The sequence below is a fragment of the Aplidium turbinatum genome, chromosome 1, assembly GCF_918807975.1.
Source record: "Aplidium turbinatum chromosome 1, kaAplTurb1.1, whole genome shotgun sequence".
In the NCBI taxonomy this organism is placed as follows: Eukaryota; Metazoa; Chordata; class Ascidiacea; order Aplousobranchia; family Polyclinidae; genus Aplidium; species Aplidium turbinatum.
In genome coordinates, this window is record NC_137472.1 from 32,698,331 (window position 1) to 32,721,326 (window position 22,996).

Here is a 22,996-nt window from a genome sequence, read left to right on the forward strand (position 1 = left end):
GTGCGATGCTTCAGATGTAAGTCCACCCAGCTCAAACCTCGAATGGTGGATGGCACTTTGTAATGCAACTACAACTCAAACAGCAAAATCCGTCCTGACTACACTACATTGATTCAACGTCTGAAAACTCCAATGACGAAGGGCCGATTTTGCTGTCAGGGAAGTTGTAAGCTACTCAATGTTCGTTTCAGTTTTGTCAAGCAGTTGCACGTTGCATGTTACATTATATGTAAAAGACACTCTGTCAAGACGGGGTCGCCTCCAACATGCGAGTCCAACTGTGGCAGGAAAAGCTGGCAGCTAAACCGATATCAACTAATACGGGCTCTTTCCCACAGAAGGCCGCCTTCCTCGTATACATGAGTCATAGAAGTAGGCTACTGGCGATGTCTCAACCGTCTATGAACTAGCGTTGGCAGATCCAAAGCGTTGATGCCTTAGGAAGCACAAGTTAGAAATGCGGACAGGAGCAAACAATGCAATATTTACTCGAACGCCATGTTCTAAAAGCAAAATGCTCTGCACAGGATTTGACCGAGTTTAACGATAGAGCAATTGCTTGCGTAATGCTCTGGGCTACAGCCGTGTAACACACGAAGAAGTAGATTATACATAAAATTTGATGACAAACCGAAATGAAAGCTTAAAATCTCCGTAGACGTGATATTTAAAAATTAATTTGCTGGATTGCATGGATTCTTGCATTTGTGACAGTATTGCAACTGCCATTTTGTGGACTGTGTTTTAAACCTTTTAATTTTTTTTATCCTGACGAAGTTAATTATAGAGCGTTCCCCTTAAATTAAAAGTATGATAGTTTGACAAAAATAAATTGACGTCTTAATTGCTTTTAATTCTTAACATAAAATTTATTGAATTATTAAGATCTGTCACCAAATCATCATATCATTTACGTTTCTTCAGACCCTGATATAGGAAAAATAGATGTAAAACTTGCATGGCCTACAAAAACTTGCTATGAAGAGTTAACAAGAATAGATTTGTTTGCGGTTTATTAGCCATCATCCTAATTGATTTTGCGTGCTGCATTTGCTTTTCACTTTGCAGAGGCTTGTTTGCAATGCATCTACGTATCTCAAAAGGTTGTAGACGGAGGCAGGTGAAATTAGCTTTTTTATGGAGCATCGTCCTGATTGGTTTGTATAGTATATACAAAGATTTGATAAGGCAAGTCACAGCTCATAGATGTCCGATATATAAAATCTCCTGGAAAGGATATGATGTGATGTAATGCTCTTATATGTGCTCTGAAAAATAGATTATTTTATAAAAATTATGCAACGTCTATCTTCTGCGCTAGGCAACACTTCTACACTTTTCTACCGTATGAGTGTTTCTACATTTAAGTTCTAAATTAGCTTGGATAAAGCAAAAGTTTTCTATTGATTCTTACGGCCTAAAAACTGTTTGTAATTGTTAACGTTAGGTTGTCTTTTGCCTCATCAATTACTAACCGGAATTGCCATAACTTTTTTGCAGTGAGCTTTTGGTGAAGTTGCATGAAGCAAACAAACCTGAGATCATGCACTTGATTGGAGTTTCATGTAGCCGACCGAACTTTCAAGGAATAAGGGTAAACCAATATGTAAAAGCGAAACTCAATCTATTGTAATAAATTTATAATGTACTGCACTGAAGTAACTGAAGTCACTTTTTGTTTTCAACTTTTTGATTTATTGATGTGTATTTTTCGCAATGTAACCACACATACAATAACTGGCCAAGTGTTCAACCTCTTCCATTTAATCTTTTTTAATAGAAACCTTGTTGCTCGATATTGTTTTTAACGTTTGTAGCCTATACTCATTGGCACTATGAGTTTGGTGTAGTCGAAAATCAGTTTGTGCGAAATTTATTAGCGGATCAGTAGGCAGCAATTCTAATCAACGGATCACGGATGGTGCATACGAAAAAAATAGTCGGCAAAATAAGTTTCTTAACCAGCAGATTTACTTAATTGGTGCATAGTTTTTCTGTGGGTTCATCCAATCCAAAGTGTCGTAATCACATAGCTTGCAGTATCAAAAAAGTTGCAATTAATGCTGTTAACCTGTTGACAGTATTTTTTTTTCTTCATAAATTAGGATTTACAAAAGCCAATGGATCTTACGTTGACAATGGTGAAGTCGGCTGCTTTGTTTGCCAAATCTCCTCTCCACATCCACATCTTCACAGAAGAGGACATGATGAACATGTTTAATATGGAAGTACGAATTAGTTGATAAACTTCTATAGGCTAGTTAATGTTCTGCTCAGTAGGAACTAAAAACTCGAGTGCCGGCGTGCTATAAATCAATAATCTAATTTGTTTAACCTACTTTTGTTTCAATTAAACTTTTTTGCAACCATATTGCAGAAAGTAACGATGTAGCTTAGACGAGACAACTGTAACCCAAAACACTTTTGACAAACTGTCATATAAAGTCGTAAGCTAACGTTAATCTATTAAAAAGGCGTTACGGTGGCCTATCCAAAAATCTACAAAGCGATAAATCAGCTCAAAAACTTTGAAGTAAAAATATTTTATACCCTGTTGATTCCAGATAAGAAGTTCCAGTCTTGCTTGGTTGTTTTTACTTTGGTATCGCACGATTGTTTTTAAGTTTTATTGCTTTTGAATTTTAGGCTAATTTTTAATGTGTGACTTTTATGAAACAAAACTGCGCTTGCGTCAATTTAGGTTGGACAATTCTACTGTATTTTAAACCATTTTCCCCCAGCAGGCTTAATTTCAAATTGGAATAGCTAACTAACTAATAACTTGTTGAAAACAGTAGGCCTATAATTATGTTTTTTCAAACTATACTTTTGATTAAGCTTGAAGCGTGGCCTGAAAGAATTCGATCAAGGGTGAAGTATTCATTATATCCCATAAACTACGACAATCACTTACCTGAAAAACTGGCAAAGACATGGAAGAAGTGGTATAAGCCATGTGGATCATATCGTTTACTTGCTCCGGTAAGAGGTCGCAACATAAATAGTTCGAAGTATTGCAACTTATTATTTTAATCATTCTTACTTGTCGGCTGCTTGGCCGTGCCGAGTCGAAGGGACATGGGTTCGACACCTCTTCAGAGTACGCGGCTATGTCTCGGCAAAGACACTTAATGACATGCCAAAATAAGAGTAGCAGCTGACTCGAAGATGTCACTTAGCTGCTTCTTGTATCGCCGTGCAGTTTGTATGTCGTCGCAATGGCGCAAAATAACACATTCTTTAGTAAATTCTCGAAACATACAGTAGTACAAAAAGTAGCATAAAACTTTGTGCAAAATGTTGACAAAGCTTTGTTGTTGTTAACAAATATTTGAGCATGAAGATTAAGCATAAACATGAATCTATGATTTTGTTTCATTTTTTATAGTAGTCTTTTTCATAGACTGTGTGTCTATGAAATCGTGTAGCTTTGGGAGAAAAGTAATTTTACAATACCATAAACAGATGACTGACAATAACTTAATAGGATTGAATTGCTTTATACAAAACAAATACAAATCAATCAGAATTTGAAACCAAAATTCACGAGGCACTTCAAATGAAACAACGCAAACCTCAGCTCAACAAGCAGTTATTCGTTAGAGGGCCATCTTTCCGACTGAATTTGTATCAGATTACGTTTGCTTCGTGTCATAATTGCTTCCTCGGATTGTCTATTGTTGCCGCTCGCTATCTCGCAATCTTGTCTTGTGGTTATACTCTAGTTAGTATACGTTACAACAAAATGTTAACACTTTTGGTATCTGTTCCTCGGTTGTGTGTGTAACCTACTTAGCTCAGTGCGTATTGCAGCTATTTGTTTAGCCACTTATCATTACCATTATTTGGAGTTAATTGTTTTTTGTTTAAGTGTATTACATATATCCTGATGAGGGCAAAGACTTCTTGCCGAAAACGTTTTAATTTTTGAAATAAGTTTTAAGCAAAACTATTCCAAAAGTTACACAGCGGCGTTGCAGTGTACCTGTACAATGTAGGCTACATGCAACTGGTGGAAGTCAAATTCTTTCACTCTTTGATTCTAATCTTGCATACATCTTTGCAATGCAATTGTTTAATACAAGATTGTTATATTTAGCCTACTGACACTGTAGAAACAAGTTTTGGATTGAATCTGTTAAAAAGAAAAACAAGTTAAGTTAGAAAAATTAGAAAGTTACGTTGCTTTTTACATCAAAAACCTATATAAAATAATGTACAGTTCTAACAGTATTAATGCAAAATTAAAGTTTGCTCAATAATGATTTTGATTTGTGAATACTTAGGCTGAATACGTCAACAAAACTATGCGTACATTTTTGTTTCATAATACTGTGTTATTTGTTAAATTAAATACCGTGAAACCGGATTAGAGTTAGTTAAAGTTGAAAAACTACGTAATATTCAAATTGAGTTATAAGCTGGTCTTATGGCGAATGCTTTGAACTGGAAAGTCTGTTTCATATTTCTTTAAACTTGCAACTACACTTAAAATAACTTCTGAATAAACCACATTGGTTCTTCTTCTTGCGTTCGAGGCCGCCACAGATCACGTTATTACATCCAGGCGCAGCAGCCAATGGATTGTGTATTCATCGAGCGTTGTTAGGTCCACAACTCCACATGTCTATCTTGTGGTCGGTATACAGGACATTGATAGATAATGTGGTGTGCAGTTTGAAAATCTGAGCCACACGCACAAGATGGTGAATCGGCGAGGCCCCACTGGAACATGTTGCTGCTGAAACGGCCCACTCCAGTCCACAGGCGATTGAGCTTCACCCATTCCTTCCGGGGTAGTTCTGCTCCAGGTGGGGTGTTGGTATTGGGAAGAACTGTGAATTGGGTTGGTCTCGCAACTTCTCTCCATTCACGGTTCCAAACTTCGGAAATGTGGAAGTTCGATTTGCAGATAGTTTTACCACATTGGTAAAGGCAAGCAGGCCTATATGTAGCCCAAACCTGGCCTGATACTTTGCCTAAGTAGAATACCTAATCCTGACAGTTGAAAGGAAATTTTGTGCACAGTATCAATCAGTTTCTTGAGCCCCAAATCGAGATATTTATAAGATAAACGCACTGAACCCCAAAAATAAGCTGTGGTTTCTTCATGTTTTCCGGGACCTTGAAAAGATTCCGAACCCCTAAAGTTACATTGGACCCGGGTCTAAAAGTACCCCCTGGACTTCCCTGGACTCCCCTGTCAACGCCATGTGCAATGTCCAATTTTGGCCTATACCTAGGATTAAACATAGAAGACATACTCATACGAAGAAAGTTGCATGAAAATTAATTATTTGTTGTTCTCGTCATGTTCAGATGATCTTGCAAAACGTAACCAGCGCCGCAATATACAGCGATAGCGACGTCATTTTCGTAAAACCTATAGACGAGTTGTGGTCAACTTTGAAACAGTTGAAACAGCGCGAAGTAGTGGCGATTTCACCAACAACCAATCGTCCACTTGGTGGATCAAAGTACAACGAAAATTTCATTCCGCACGCCACTGGCATGTTTCAAATCAACAGCGGGGTGAGTTTCACGTCTAAACGTTTAAGTTTTTAATTTGATCTACTTGATTTACAATATGAGAAGAAAATTAAGTTAAAATTCGAATTAAGATTCGTGACCATGCTAGCTTCAGGCACGTTCCTTATTACAATTTATGTAGATTTTTAACAATAGCCTAAGCATTTGCTGTCCATTGGTGGACATAGTTTTTTGCTGCTCCTGGCTAATCAAGAGGAATTATTCAACCTTGAGCGTACTTATGCGTTCCTCTATGAGTCTATGTTTATGAATTAGCCTATATGTATTGTGATACAAGCTTATTGTATACAGTACAATTATAGAATCTGATTGACAAATAAAGTTATTTCTCTGTCTCTCTCTTTCCTCTCACCTTCCGAAAATTAATAAAGTATCCTTTAATTTTTGTTTAATTAACCTTTTCCTCTCAAAGTTTTTGTTGACTTTCATTCAGATTATGGTTATGAATTTCACTCGAATGTTAAATAGTGATTGGTTGATGTTTTATGACAAAAAGACAACAAGAAGCAGTAAAAATGTGCCACGTCAGAAGTATGGAATGGACTTGTTGCTAGCTTATTACAACAATTTCAAAGCATTTGCTGAGCATGACCAAAAGCTTCTGAACTTGATGTTTCATTACAATCCAGGTATGTTAAAAGTACTCTACATTAGTTCAACCGGCCTAGAAGGTTTCAAAGTCTGAATTGGTTTTGTCTTCTACTATTTCTTGTTATAGAATATTATTTACCTCGTGGAACAAAATAAAAGCAATTTGATTTTGATTCATTTCGAAACGCAAATTACGAGTAAAGTGTCATTTTGCTTGAAAAAAATTGTTACCACAATTTCAATTCAAGTCTAACCTAATCTCCTCCTTGCTATATAAAAAGTAAACTTTTACCCGCGCTGTCTTGTGCGGCTGTGACTTTGCGCTCAATAGGTCATGCAAAGTTAAAAAGTGCTCTACAGGGGATTCCTTTAGAGTTAGACTCTGATACCTTCTCTTGCTTTGATACCCAATATGTCACAACTTCGTACAATAAAGTCATCGAAGCTGAACACAATGACAAAAAAACAAACTTAAATTTGTTTTTAAATTCACCAAAACTACACATTTCTCGGTTTCATGCATGGTCCAAACCAGTGCCGGATTAAGGGGGGGCGCACTGGGCTGAAGCCCAGGGCCCCCACTTTTGGGGGCCCCCACCTCAAAGAAAAAAATCTACTAATTTTTTTAGTTGCACAGCTGGAGATTACTACTTTAATTCGTATCTCAAACAAGCAAGGGTGGCTCACCCAAATGTGCTGCGGTGCTGCAGCACCCCTGCTCAACCCCAGTTATTCAATTTTTCTTCTTTTTTTTTAACAAAAAACATATTTATTTGATACTTTCATATCCGAAAATGGTACGGATTACGGGTCAAAGTTATGATAATGCTGCCAATATGAGTGGCAAGTATAACGGTCTTCAAGCTCTTCTGCGCGAGAAATGTAGTGTAGCTCATTATGTCCCTTGCACAGCACATTCACTTAATTTAATCGCCAGCCTAAATGTCCTGTAGAAACATGCCGTTCTGCCGCTGAGCTTTTTGAATCGTTGCAAAGCCTTTATTCATGACTCGTCTCGTCTACTCATCGTTGGCAAGTCCATCGAAAATTCCTAGATGGTTTGCCTGTTTTGAAGACATTATCTGATACAAGATGGTCAGTTAGATATGATGCAGTTCTTCTTCTATCGAGTCTTCTAAAGTTCGTTGATACACCACAGATTGACACATTTTTCCGCAACGGAGTTATACACTGACAGGTCCCACCTACTGCACCGTGTTGCAAGCCGAGGGCAAACAAGAAGGTGATCCGCTGCATAGGCGTAGCCAGGGAGGGCGAAAGGGGCCATGCCCCCCCCCCAAATTTTCCAAGTTTGGATTCCAAAGTTGAGCCTTTTGTTGAAAATTTAATAAAGTTTGTAGAAATTTATATCGTTTTCCAAGACATCTGGCTATTAACACCCCCAAGGACTTGTTTTAGACACACAGAAAGACATCAATAAATTTTGCAAATCGTAAATCGCGCAAAATTTACGCGATTTACGTTTCTTTGAACTAATTTGTGGAAGCAATTTCAGAATGGCTTACTCTGTTGGGTTTTTGTGTAGCTGAGTTTTTAGTGTTCTCTAATTTTAGCTGCAGTTTTTGCCCGTTCGTGTGTAAGAGTTATCTTTAATAAGTTAATAGCTGTTTATCTGCTAACAAATTTCATACAAATATTACTCTAAAAGTGTTTTCAGAAAGCGCTATAATCCATTATTTGAGTGTAATTTTTCAAAAATTTTCCGGGGGTGCATGCCCCCGGACTCCCCTAGAATACGCGTGCCTTCGGCACGCTCTAACCCCCCTACCACTTTTATTGCTTCAACCCACCAGGATACGCCACTGCACATCAAGTGGCGATGGCTTTAAATCAAACACTTTGTTGTTCTCTTCAATTCATCAAATATTTGGCTCTCCCCAAAATTTTTTCTGGCTACGCCACTGGTCCGCTGTTTGGGGCTCGGTGCCACAAATACATGCAACTGGGCCCGTGTCGTAACCCACTCCACCATTCATTTTTAGCGAAAAATGTCACTTGATAAGGGCCCCCACTTTCAGCTCAGCCCAGGGCCCCATACGCCCTTAATCCGGCCCTGGTCCAAACCTAATTCGTTTCTAGCTTCGCTGTAAGAACGCATATCATAAGTTTTTTTTTAAAGTGACAGTCGCGGCTTTGTTCGAGTACTGTTGTTTACAAGACAAGACAGCGCGGAATAAAGTTTACTTTTTATAATTTAGCAAGGGAAGAGATTTAGTTAGACTTGAATTGAAATAGTGCTAACAATTTGTTTCAGGCCAACATACTGAAGCATGGTTTGTGACAAAGATTTTTCTTATGCTACAAATTGTTACTCTCATCGTCTGTGATCGTCATTCTTAAGCTTTAATTAATTAAAGTTTGAAGTCATAATGAACATGACGTAGTCAGGAATCTTATAAATAAAAGTACTGAGTTAATTAAAGCGCTTAGCATCTTTTTCTGAATCATATTACGTCAGAAATGCTGCCATCTTATATTAATTGCCTAAAGATTATTGGAGTACGATATGTCATGCGAGGGTAAAAGATAAAAGACATTAATCCCCTCCGTCTTTTGTAACATCTAAAAGTTGAGAGTGAAATGAAAGCTAATGACATATCAACGCTGTAACTCAAGCAGGCTTGAAACGTTTAAAATTTATCGCAAGCCTTGAAACAAAAAGTACAAAAAAAAATTCCGACTGAAGTGTTGTCAGAAGCCAGAAATGGTGTATTTTTTTTGATCATGTATCAACTATATTGAGTTGCCATAGATTTAGGAACAATGTAGTGAGACTCTTATTCAAAAACGACGGTTAGTATATTCAAGATAGTGCGTCTGTGTTCCAGTAGAATAAGTGAATCCGAATAAAAAAATCAGTCAACTGTTGAACTACCACTGTTGTTTATTTCTATTGAATCATCATGAAAACGTCTTTTCATGAAAACGTCTTTTGTTTGTCAAACTTTTGTTGTTTCAATTGGTCATGGGTCAGGGACGTAGCTACGAGGAGCTTGGGAAGCAATCGCCCTCCCCCTAAATTGTATTTTGCCCCTTCCCCGAAAAATGGAGTTTTTAATGCATTTTAATGACATTGTATTACATGTTAAATGACGTTTCATAAATATTTGGCTGCATTCAATAGCGATATATTTTAAACAAACTCTTTATTTCAAGTATTAGAGGTTTGCCCCCCTTCCCCCAGCCTTTACTTTTTCCCTCCTAAAAAAAATGTAGCTACGTCACTGACATGAGCTCTCATGTTGGTGGATTCTCAAATGAATAATAAACTTGTCAATTTCAGCTACTCATAGTGATGTGCACGTGACATGAAGCAGAGAAAGCTAATGTGTTATTGTTTTAATTTAAAGTGGTTCCTGTGGTGTGGTGGCATCTTCCAAAAGTTGATGAACCCAAGCATATTCTCAGCCAGCAAATCATTTCTATTTTCCAATTATTAAACGACTTCAGATCTTGAATCAATGTAGATAAGCGCTGATTTCCTGGCTGGAGAATACAAAGCGAAACATCTAGGGCCGTGTTAACTGCCCCCGTACCCCCCGCCGTGGAGTGGCTCACGGCTGATTAGGGGCTCACTCATTTTATTCTATCTAATGTTTCTGACTGTTTACAAAAAACACTACAGAAGCTCGATAATCAATAGTTAATTAAATCATGGAAGGCAGTATTTACTGCTTTCCAAACCCCCGACTAGGGGCGTACCTCTAACTACAAGCCCACTTATATTTAGTTCGTGCAGCGGTTTTCAGCTTGTAATTTAATAACCTTTTTTTTCCAATTTTGTAAAGAAAAATTTGCTCGCCTTGTTCAACCACATTTCGTTCATCTCGGTGATATTGGGAAAGCATAGTTGGGGGTAAAGAGAGTAAAAATTTTTTGTGTCCAAAAACAACTAACAAAATGATGCAATATTTCGAAGTAAAGATTGCTCACTCAAATAACCAACTTATCTAGTAATAATTAAATTGATAAGTTTCAATGTGAATCGAGATAGGTTATGAAGTGACAATGATATCTGTGAAAGTGGAGACATCTCAGGTAAAATTTTCAAAGTTCTAGCCTGCTGAAAGGCTACAACACACTAGGCTATAGCCTACAAACTTTAAAGAAATACATTATTGAAATTCGTCTGTGGTTCTGAATAAACAAATTTAAAATGCTAGGCTAACTTAAATTTTAAACAAAACTTCTACCCCAATCCAATTTTAATTTGATGAATTTGGTTACATACAAAGTGTGCATCTTGATAAAAAAAAATATTGCTCCTAAAAATTACTAAAAAGTAACCCAAAACAAGATTACATTTGTTAAAATTTTCTGGGGGCAAGATGATGCTCACACGACCCTGAAACACATAAATGCTTACAAACTCCTATCGTGAACTTTTTTTGCAAATAGAGAATAAATATAAGTTTGAAAAGCTAAACTTTGAAGAATAGGATATTTATGAAAAAAATAGGAGGATGCAATTCTTTTCAGTACACATATCTTTCAAACATCTGCTGGCCGTAGCCGTAGTGCACTTAGAGATACACTATCGCATTATGGGTATCTCTAAACAGCATGTCCCTATAAAAAACGTCAAATTGATGAAACGATGCTGTACGGATCTCTTCTTTCAGAAATGTGGAAAAACTGATGCCAACTTGCTTTTCTTTCAAACTTGGTGGTACGGCTGCTACAGTGACTTCATACTTATAACTCTGAAACTATACGCTGTCTCAGATTTAAGAGCGATGGCATTATCTTGGCAGCAACCTTAGGATTACTGGATAAGACGATAAAAATTGATTGGCCGATTGAAATGAGCCTTTTCCAGTTTTGAGGGAGAAAATGTTCATTGGACACTTATAATTATAAAATGTCCTGTAGCCCTTTGTTTTTTGATTTCTAGGTAAGAGGTTTGTGTCCTAACCGCTCTATGTTTATCATTGACTGTTCGAAAACAAAACGTCAAAAAAGTTCAAATTTCTGAGAAAGCTGTTGACATGTCAGTCAATGTGATGGATGAAGTGGTGTGTTTGTGAAGTGCTGGAGTTTTTACATTGTATCGTTTCATTGGATCTATGTAAAAAAACATCATGTAGGAGAATTTGTTTCGATATCGAAGAAGATTCGATAAAACCCTGCACCTGTTCTATCATTTTCCCACTGTGAAGTGGTTGAGATTGCAGCAGATAATTGTAGATTCATACCGGATTATATCACTTGACTGCCTATATGCGATTTCGTTCAAGTGCTTAATGCTTAAATGATGTGGGAATCTTTATAAGATATGTTGTAGTGAGCCAATCCTACCTTTTACGATTCCTAAAGAAATAACTCTGAGTCTGGAGGAATACTATGTTTATTTTTTACATTAGTATAAAAGTCCTGGACCTTGCAAAACAACTTGCTGTTGCTTTTTTTTCTGTGCCCAGTATGCCCATTTGGTTGCTCTGCAAACAAGTGTTCTGCAAAGACCAGTTGCCACGAAACAGCTGAGTGTCGTATTAGTTTTTTTTATTCATTCCTAATGAGCCTCAGGCAGTCCCTGGATCTCCACCTGCTACTTTTACTTTGAAAAATTTGCTTTTTTTTCAACTTACTTTGCCGATTACATTGTGAATATGTTAACATTGTTCCAAAGATAGATAAAAGAAAGCTTGTATCAGCACTTATTGGGCTACCGACTATAATGTTGCGCTTAGTTTTCATTTTTGCTTTGTTTTGTTTGCAGTTTTGCTTGAGACTTTTATTGCGATGAAGTTTTGTGCTATGTAGTTGTTTATGTATTTGCAAAATATTCACACTTGAAGACATACAGCTAAGCTCAAAAATAATGAGTAGTTCAATTTGACAAAGGCTTTCCCCATTTTCAATAGGCTATTCAGTAGTCAAATATATAATATAAAAGCTTAGCAACTTCTCTATTTGTAAAAAGGAACGGTGGTCTCATTTTTATCACAAGTGTCGGGGATGGGAAGGTAAGGTGTTCATTGTAGCCTACTAAGCCTTCGGCACTAAGGAAAGTAGGGCGGCCAGTTCATCTCTATTTGTAGTTGAACGTATTACTGACCCCATCCGCCATCAGCAAAGGCTTTTTCACCGCATTTTAGTGCTTTCAAACAATCTAAACTAGATTTAAGGTGAGACTTGTTTCTAATGATTTGTTTGTCAAAAGCATGTGTTTTTATACAGCTAACAACAACACTTGTAATATGCAATTTTTATTTTCTGAAACACGATATTGAGTCAAGCGAAGAACATTCTCTGCATTTCGTCTTACTCTGTCATAATTCGTGTTAAATACATGAAGGCGGACTTGGAATACATATTAATACCTGTTTTGTTTCCTTCCTTGACACGTTTTAACAGCAGCTTTAATCGCTTGTAAGGAAAGCTTTTCAACGATAAACAGCAGTTGGACCATCAAACGACACGCGGTAAGAGACAGCAGACACGCGCGAGGCACCAGCCCTGCATGCCATATGCGAGGCTGGCCGCTGGTGATTCTTTGTTTGATGACGTAATTCCCGGGGGGCTCTTTTGTTTTCAACTGTTTTAAATCTTGATCGGTAATTTCTTGAAGTTTTTCCCACATCAAAAGATATCAAAAGAATGGAAAATGAATGAACTTTTCTAAGCTAAATGAACCTTCTGCTGCATTTAGTTTAGAGTTTGTATGTGCTGTTGCCCTGGATAATCAATAATTGATTGACCTAAGGTGCTGCAGTGTCGATTAGAGGCAAGATAAGTGTTAATGCATTCTGGAGAAAAAAACTATTCCGCTGGAGAAACAGACAGTTCTTTCACACAATTCAAAGACGACATAAACAGTCAAACTCTTATACTGTACAGGCCAGCAGACAGTGGCCTTCGATACATTGGAAGTTACATAACACTTGCAACTCAATGTAGGAAATATTTTATTTTTTCTGTACTTGTCACACGTAATTTTATAAAATGCAAAGCTTGGAATGTCCAACAGCCTTACGTGTTCAACACTGTTTCGATTAGAACGATTGTGTTTTCTTAGTGTTTGGTTACACACAATAACTCCAACATTTGAAAATAACTACTGTATAGCAAGAAAAGACAGAGCTTGGAATGGCCAACAAGCAACAACTTTACGTATTCAACACTGTATAGAACGATTGTGTTTTCTGAGTTTTTGGCTACACAGAATATCTCTGCTTGTCCAATATTTGAAAATAACTATGGCAAGAAAATACCGAGAAGGCAAAGAGTAAATAAGCCTTAATTGTAGAGAGCATGCCTTTTAAAGACCTAACACTGATTTTCCTTGTTTTGTTGCAAAACATTACATGCTTTCCAAACTATTGTAAGGACACGTGATGAAGTGCCTTCTTTTAGATTTGTTACGGGACCAAACATAACCACATGGCAAAAGAATGTTAACAGGTGTGTCAAATTTCAAAGTTACTCAACAAAATCGAATTGCATAAGTTTCGAGAACACAAATCAGCGCATATGGTCACAATGGTTCAAAGTGCTAAAAAATCGATGGAGAAAAGATGATTAAACTTGCAATCCTTTTATTAGGGTGCTTTATTGAAAGCCGCTGCGTACTTCTCGTACTGTACACTCATTCAATGTCACATTTCAAACTTTTGAAAGTAAACATTTTTATCCAATTTCTTTAGAGACTATTATAGCTATGCATTTTCATTTATTTCTCATCCATGCCACATTACAATTTTGTACAAAAAAGAAATCTTTGTGTAAAGCATGTGTTATGCGACCATAAACAGACACAGTGTATCGATTGCCTCAATCAATATTTAAAAAAACGGTTTTTAATTTTTTTTTTTTACTGATAGCTTTATAAACAAGTGTAATGAAAGTAGTCTAACCGTGCGTTGACTGTATTTTCAAATAGAATACAAATTGGTAGAAGTGATCGCGATCAACAAACTCGTGCCAAAGCAAAATTATGTATAGGATACAATTTAATAACAGGTTTGGACTATGGGCTTGTGCTTTTCTAAACAAATTACATTTTAACTTACGGTATGTTAAAACTTGACCTCAATCTAGTGTCACCGGTTGATTGCGATGTTTCAGTTAAACTGTTGTGGGATCATGTAGCCTGTGTTCTGACGCGAGTTTCTATTCTACTGTAGAACAGTTTAAGCGTTTTTGCCCTTGTTATGAAGGAACCTGCACATTTGGTAAATCGCACAATTGTATTTGTTTTTGTGTAATTGTCGAAGAAACTCAGAATATAGAGAGAGCTTGAAAACATTTTGTTCCTATTTTTTCAAAAGTGCCATTGATTCAACAGATTGTTTTTTTTAAGTTTGTTGAAGAGAATTTATACAAGAAATGTACCCATGCATGGCCTACTCAAATACACAGTAGTATTCTCGTATGCCACGACCCATGCCGATATTAAATATGGAAAAGCTAGTGACGATACTAGTTTTCCCATATTTAATAATACGCAATTGTATTTGAAACAATTATACAAAAAGGTTGCTAGGAAGACCTGATCTAAATCAAAATTCTGTTACCTAGAAACGATGTTAATTCCGTGTAGCATGCGACCCTGGCTGAGCCTAATCCTTTAATCTCAGCTGTGCAATGGTTTGAACGAATAAAGATAATGCGGCTCCTGTTCTACTGCAAGTGTTATTCGCATTTACATTGCTTTGCAATTGTAATCTTTCCGTTTGTAACTCTGCAAAGCGCGTGTGCATTTTGTAGGCAACGTTGATTATGCCCAAACGCGACATTACACTGACGTTCAAATAAGAAGCTTGTTCGCAGGTTGTCCCTGCACATTTTGTTTTACCCATTACAAAACGACCGCCTATGCATAAGACAACAAATGAACATTGAACAACGCCGCATTAATCTCACAAACGACAAGGTATCGCGCGTGCCAAGCATGGCCAATGACAGGCTAATTTATTATACAATTGGCTCATTGTTGTTGAGCGCCAGTGACCGCGGTACCTTGTTTTCTGCGCCAACAATTTATTCTGGTCATAAATTCATAAAGTACCTGCTTGTTATTCCTGTTGGATGCAACTTAGAGCCGAAAGAAACGCAGATAACAAAATGTCATAAAGTAGTGTTGCCAGATTGGTCTCTTTGTGGCTTAATTTGTGAAACTTTGGATTACATTTGTCAAAATTAGACTTGGCCACTGTTGTGTTAGTCTCGAAAGCTAGAGAAGATATTATTAATTAACGTTATTTATTAACGATAGCACATGTATTATGCCTTTACACTACAGCCACATTTCTAATCAAGCTATACGCTTGGCCGCTTTTTATGTTTTTTTTTTAATTTCTTCACAAAGTGGTGAAATGTTTATCATTTTGTGTAAAACTTTGACCTTGTTTTTGCCTATTTATTTGCAAAAGAACCAATAACCTTGTCGCAAAACATGTGCTTTAGTGGTGTGTCATGTTTGATACGCTCCATTCATTTATGTTCAGATCTTATAAAGACACTTTCCTGTTCTTGGAACTTCAAAAACAATTTCTGCCAGGATGATGAGAACGTTTGTAATGATGCAGAGAGTAGTGCGGGAGCCGGGGCAGTCCATGGGATCACATCAACATTCTTTGGAGATGTTAATCCTACATTCCGTGCTCTTTATGAATCATTTTTAAAAGTAGGCTATTGAACGTTAAATTGCAAACATTTTCAACTCTTCATTGATGTAATGTTACAAAAGACTAAAATGAAGGCTCCTTTTATTCAGCCGAAGAATATTTTCAATGCGATTATAACATAAAAGTTTTCTAACTCTCTAGGCTATTTAGCTGTGTGATCAAATGCTTTAAGGCAAACATGCGTTTGGCTGCAGTTTTTTAAATCTAAACTGCTTAAACATATACGAAATTTGACGAGAAGTTGCACGTGCTGGTTGCTAGAGTTTTTCCAAACAGGTAGAATGCACGTGTCTGAAGCAGGGTTGAGAAAAACCCGGGTTTTTTTGGGTTTTATTGGGTTTTTTTTTAAAAAGATGCAAAAAAAGGTAGATTCATGCTTATTTCACCTCAAAACTACTTTTTACGAATGAAGTGCCTTTCACTCACAGCACATGCAGGGGCGCCGGAAGCGGGGGGGGGGGGGGGGCAGGGAGGGCGGATGCCCCTCTGCCCTCAATTTTTCTGTAGATGGAGGGGCAGGGGGGCAATGGTGCCCTTTTAAAGTCATGTAAGCTACTGCACATTTTGCAATATAACAATTTCTGCTATTCGCTTTTAGCCTAATTATAATCTTTCATTTTTGCCTCAAAATAATATTTACGGCACAAAATTTTGCAACACTGTAGGCTACAGGCTTTAAAACTCGTTTTTTTCCGGCAGTCATCGTGGCCTACCGGGAGCTTCTTCTCGGCGGCCAAATCTGCGTGCTTGGAGACCGAAATACAAAATAAAAATAACGATAGCACATGTAAATAGAATTAAACTTGCAACAATGCTAAAATGATCACTTAGCGATGTTGAAGTCTGGGCCTGGGCGACGTCCTGTACAATAGAATCGTTGCACCACGCAATAACTGCTTAATCGGGATTGTAATCCAGTACTGCGGGACTATCTAACGACACTCGCACGAGTGTCTCCAATGTGGCTGATTTTAAAGAAGTTCGTCACTCCCCTAGAATTCTTTTTAGCAACGAAAAATAAAGTTCGAAGTGTGTTGACGATGACGCCAAGGTAATAAAATAAGTATTTCAATGATGTGAAGGACATTACTAAAAGAAGGATAATTTTTGCAAAATATGATCCAAAAATGTATTCCCCTGGGATGTCAACTAATCTAGTTCTCCTTTTTAACAACGATTCAATGTCCGACAACATCGAATCGACATAAAAACGACAAATTAGCACTTTGTATTAAGACTTTGTTAAAATAAACGTCGGGAATTACAAATAAGACTGATGATCGCAGATGGATATATTCCATCAATAACAAATATTCCCGCACAATGCAACAGTGGCGATTATGACGCGCTGACCTAATTTTGCGTCACTCTTTAATACTACATATTTTCCACAGTTAATTCACGATCATTCTATTGCGAAATTAAATAATTGGCTAGAAGAGACCGGCGGCCAAACTTGGCCGATTGAGGAGGTAGCACCGGCGGTCATTCAAGCACTACTTAAGGCTTGACAGTCGGTTACATCATGATAACATAGCATGATGCCCTTCTTTGTATACCGGACACATGTAGGCTAAAATTCCTGAATACATAGTAAGCTAATAGATTAGCATTATGGCGATGTCTTAAAACTTGAAAAAAAATTGGCCTTTTAGTAAACAAAAGTGCCCTTTTTTCGTAATCTTGCTCCTACACTCAAAAATCGTTCCAGCGCCCCTGAGTACATGCTTGCAAAACTCAATAAAATAATGCACTAGGGCTGTTGTTGCTTGAATGTTGCATCATCCATTAATTTCAAGATCAAGTTGGATGTTGCATCATCCACTGATTTCTATACCAAGTTGATGCTGCCTTAGTAGAAATCACATTATTGCATCATTTGCTTTAGATTTGGAGGCAAGGAGCATTTATGCCATCATGTTTAAATATTTTTTATCATTTATATATATATTATATATAGTAATGGATGAGCAATTGAGCGATTGCGTGGCCACTGGCCAATGGCTATTTAGGCAAATGCTCTGAAACAGCCATGCGTTAGAATCCAGAATCTGTAATTGGTAAATAGCCTCCTAAATTGCATTTCACATCATATATACAGACTACAGTAGAGTAGTACTTTCACTAGTTTAACTATAAGGCCTTCTTGCATAAATAAGTTTTAATGCAGTATACACAAAGTGGCATTACTTGATTTTGTACTGTACTGTACTGTACTGGGTACTGTACAATATCCACTGCGTTTTCAGTTTATTCTTGGAAATTTACTTCACAGTTCACAATCACATCCTTAAGTCCTAATTTAAAGTTTGTTGTAAGTGCATTTATAGTGTTTTTGTTCATTTTTTTTAATTTTCTAATAAAAACTGGACAAAAATGATGCTCTGGGTTTTTTATGAGTCTTTTTGGGTTTTTTTAAGTAGGTTTTTTCAAAAAAACCCACCCGGGTTTTTTTGGGTCGGGTAAAATACCGACAACCCTGGTCTGAAGTATGTGTTGGCAAATATTGAATCAACTTTCTTTCACTGTCTCGTTCATAAAAAAGCGATATTTCTGATGTCGATATTTACAAAAAGAAAGTTAGGTAATGTTTCACTGTTAACGATTGCGAAGATGGTTGATCGCATGATTTTTTGCTGTAAATTTAACAAAACATGCTTGAAATAAACGACAGTGATTTGCTAATTGATTTACTTTTATCAAGAAAATAACTCTATTTTAACTTGCAATATATTGATTTCAAACAAACCAATTAAACAAGTCACCTCTTTTAAATACCTGGAATCGTTCATTACGAATGATGGTGAATGCAAAACAGAGATTAAAACAAGAATTGCTCAAGCGACACAGGCTTTCTAAAACACTGCATACATTCTTAGAAACAAAAATGTAAAATTCACAACAAGGAAGCGTTTGTTAACGTGGTATATTTTTCCTATTTTACTGTATGGACGTGAAACCTGAACGCTAAGCAAAGAAACACAGAAGTATTTAAACGCTGCTGAAGTATGGTTCTTTTGAAAAATGCAACGAATATCATACATCAACCACAAAACAAATGAAGACGTACTAACTCAAACCAATCAAATCAGAACCGTCTTGAAAAACATCATCAAGCGACAAACAAGTTTTTTGCCGTATCATGAGGAGTGAACAATTAGAACCCACTGCTTTTTGTAGATAGATTAAAGGAAAACGATCTTGTGGAAAACAGCGTCTCACTTTTCTCAATAATCTCAAGGATCATCTTCACGTTACAACGACAACAATTTTTAAGACAGTCAAATACTGAATAAATGGAAGAGCTGTGCATGAACGCCTACACCTGGAACAGGATTTACTAATTTTAGTTCAAAAGAATTATATAATAATAATCAACACACAATTGCTGAACGGTTAACGAAATTAAAAACTCAATCCCATAATGCTATAAACTAAGAAAATATTTGTTGGGTTCAGTCATTATCTACAGCGAGGCTACCATTTAGATAAATACTTAAACTTAAACGTTTTCTTCGATTATATGTTTCACAAAGGCGGATTTTATGTGGGCTAGGGAAAGTAAATATTTCACCATTGTGTCAAGTTCTTTTTCTGGCCTATCAAGGCTTACACCCGGTGGTTGAAGATTTAGACTAAGTGAACGGGAAAGCAAAGAACCCAATCTTTGTGTCCACCTTCAGGTATGCCTTTAAGTGTCCTGCCAAGACGCACCCACATGCTCTTGAGAGGTATAGAACCAGCGCCCTTTCGAACGTCGTTGCAGCTTGCAGGTCTCTCACCACTGGGCTATGCACTGCAGCCTTCCTATGGCCGAATTGCTGCTGCAAGATGACAAATCTTCGAATGCCCCTGTGTAACCTTTTGTTGTGAAACCTGACTTGTTTTTTTTGATTTCAGTACGATTTTGAAGAAGACATTGAATCGACTTTGCTTCAACCTTTCCTCGACGGTTTAAAGTCTTCTGCAAAAGATTCATTCTGCTGGAAAAAGTCACATATCGTTGTAAAGCCCCTGACAAAGACTATTCAAAACTTAAGAAAAAAGTGAGGAGATACCATAAAGAGCAAGTTACACTATGAAATCGTTTTTAATTGTTGAAATAACAATGTTTAGCGTTTGCTTGTGGATTCAAACTCTTTTTGATGACAGATTGCATTGATTGTATTGATGCCGTGAAGCAGATTTAAAATAATGCAGACAAGTGATGTCCCTCTTTCTTCAACACGATAAAAACTGTTTACAGTGCTTGTGATAAAGTTTTTGTTTAGTAGATGTTTAATAAAAGTGATATGAAATGAAGCAACCGCAATCCTTTTTTGAAAGCTGGAATTCGCGGACATTTTGCCGAAAGGACATTTTGCCAAAAGACATTTTGCCGAAAGACATTTTGCCGAAAGGACATTTTTCCGAAAGACATTTTGCCGAATGGACAAATTGCCGAAAGGACTAAGGTTGTGAACGATAGACTAAAACACATTGTGGAGAATATCGATACATATAACACAAAAAAGAGTTTCGGCAAAATGTCCGTTTAGCAAAATGTCTTTCGGCAAAATGTCTTTTCGACAAAATGTCTTTCGGAAAAATGTCCTTTCGGCAAAATGTCCGGGTACCGGAATTTCGTGCTTATTGAAGTTGTGAACCATTGGTCGCATGACAGTTCCCAGGTTGGTATGCGCATGCGTTCATTTAATCAAGATGTTTGTTATAAAAGTTATGTTACAAAATTAAGTTATGAAAGTGCAGTACGAACAGCTCATGGTCGAGAACAATGGCGCATTGTATCCAACCCACAATACGAGGAAGGAACATAATGATGGTGATGATGACAGCAGGCTAAATAATAAGCCTACAACTAGAACCAAAAGATAAAAATTATACACAAGCATAAAACGTCAAAGTAACTTTAGCGGGTTTAACAAAATGTATTAAACACAAAACAAAATATATAACATAATAACTCAAACGTTTTCGACACGTACGTGTGTCCTCATCAGGAATTAAATCTGCAATATACATAAAATGAAAAATTGTAAGATAAATTTGACTTTGCACTATAACTGTAATGACACTTTGGACTGAAAAGCACAAACTTTCGCCACACAAGTGTGGCGAAAGCTCTGTATTTAAATAAACCGATTCTTCTGATTTGGTGCAATATTGTTTATTTAAAATGTGTTGTCACACCGTGCATCCCAGTGGATAATCAGTTGAATTATAGGAAAATTTGATGAAAAGTTTAGGAACGAAGTTTTGTTTTGGAATCTCTATCAAAGCTTTATAAAAATTATAGTTGAACAAGCTTTCAACTCAAGCGGCCGACTTCACAGTTATAATTTCTTAGAATTTATATGGCCAAAGCATTTTATATTTTTTGAGTCAATTTTTTTTTGCATTATGATTGTCTCACTGCGTTTAACTGTTCAATATTGCAAGTTTGTTACGTCGAGATGTCTGCTTTCAAATGTTTGCCATGTGAGTAAGTGTGCTTGTTTATCTGCAATAGACCGTAATTGTTGTTGATGTTTTCTCGTTCCATTCAAACAAGATCGTAATGAAATATTTGCCCAACTCTAGCTTCGACATTTCTGTGCACAGTTTGTCTCAAAAGTTTCTTGAACATTGATTGCTGATGTCAGTCATGCACTGTTTGCTTACGCAGCTGATGAGCCAAATAAAACAAAAATGAGAAATTGAAACCCCGTGAGCTTGACCAACTGCTACAAGTTAGAAAACCAGTGCTTTGCTTTTGTAAAACGAAATCAAGACTGGATGTTAAGGTTTGGATTGCATTCATTGACATTTTGATGGCTTTGATCATTTCACAAAAAGTTCAAGCACACGTGCGTTTGAACCTGTTTAAACAGTGCACTAATAAGGTCACTTTCCAGTGTAATCAGATAATTGGGGAAGCAGAAGTTTGCAGATTAAACTAAAGCCGTGAAATGTCTCGCCAATAGTAGTGCCTGCCTTCCTTTAGCAAGTACTCACTCCTTATGCAGTTCCCAGCAATATTTTTGGAAATTGACCACATCCTTGCAAAGCTGCAAGAGAGCAACAAGTTTAATAACGATGTCGTTTTTATGATCAAGAACCTTTTCTAGTGTGATTATAATAACTTTTCTCGGTGTAGGCTTCGAATGTAGGTAAAAATGATAAAAATCCATACGGGAAATATCTATACCGGTACGGAGAATAAGCCGATTAGAAAATATCCTTACTTTTTTAGCGAAGAGATATTTTTCGAGTGGTTATTTTAGTCAGAACTTTTTCTGCGTGGGTATTTTCCCGTCACAATATTTCTCGTAATTTGTATGTAATTTTTGGATTTGTATAATTTTTTTTCCATATGAAGTTTTACTGATTACCGTAGGCTATATACTTGATGAGCATTCGATGGCAGTCTTGATAGTTTGAGACAAACAACAAATTAATAGGAAAGCAGATAGCCTGGGCAATAGATGACTGTCAAAACATTCAACAAATATTCGTCTAACTAATGAGCACTGTTCTAATTAGTTTTGGTTTAAAACTCGCATGCTTGAAGGCTGAGTACAGTTGATTACAATAATCACAAGAAGTGATCAAATTAACTTTGAATAAAATTAGCTTTCGAAGCCAGATATAGCGAAAACATTTTGCAGTCTTGTTTTTTACAAATACCAAGTTTTTGCGTTTAAAGCAACATAAAACGTCATCGAAACAACGTAGGCTTTTTCTGTTTGCCTTGGCTCAGCAACTGGACAATCAGGTGGCCATTGCAGTGCTCCATTCAATCTATTGATCGAAGTGAGCATACAAGCATAAATAAAGCACCAGTGAGCAAGGTTGGGGACTGGTTTTTCGTGGTCATTCCTTTTCATTACATTCAAAGCCACACTTAACAAAACACGGGACAAAATGCTTAGTGTCATAATAATCAAAGGCTTTTCAGAGTGAATGTAAGACGGCCCCCGTGTATTTGGTACCGTATCATCGGTGCATTAAATTACAGGGTGAAAGCGTAAGGCTACACATCCCATACAGTCATCACAGTCAACGAAATTAATTAATTATATACAAATGCGATATGTGGCAACGTTAGAAAAGCGTAAAGATAATAAATTGAAGTTAGGTTTTGGTAGTCTGATCTTCAAGCCTTTTCTTCTCCGTAAATAATAAGCTTGTGTGTAATGCAGTCACTCGCACTTTTATCAAGATAT

The 22,996-nt window shown here is 36.9% G+C and overlaps 1 protein-coding gene across 1 annotated transcript; it reads left to right on the plus strand.

Annotated features, from left to right (window-relative positions):
• The first annotated feature begins 991 nt into the window (after positions 1-991).
• LOC145777763 (glucoside xylosyltransferase 1-like) lies at positions 992-21,435 on the plus strand. The gene is made up of 8 exons (XM_082589212.1): positions 992-1,192; positions 1,505-1,594; positions 2,106-2,228; positions 2,839-2,982; positions 5,320-5,532; positions 5,984-6,179; positions 15,612-15,790; positions 19,692-21,435. Exons 1-8 carry the CDS (start codon positions 1,082-1,084, stop codon positions 19,839-19,841), a joined length of 1,206 nt encoding a protein of 401 aa, XP_082445338.1. The 5' UTR covers positions 992-1,081; the 3' UTR covers positions 19,842-21,435.
• Positions 21,436-22,996: the final 1,561 nt, after the last annotated feature.

Coding starts and splice junctions, on each gene's coding strand:
- LOC145777763 (XM_082589212.1), top strand. CDS start 1,082: ATGCATCTACGTATCTCAAAAGGTTGTAGACGGAGGCAGGTGAAATTA. Junction 5,533..5,983: donor TGTTTCAAATCAACAGCGGG/GTGAGTTTCACG, acceptor ACTTTCATTCAG/ATTATGGTTATGAATTTCAC. Junction 15,791..19,691: donor TTTATGAATCATTTTTAAAA/GTAGGCTATTGA, acceptor TTTTGATTTCAG/TACGATTTTGAAGAAGACAT.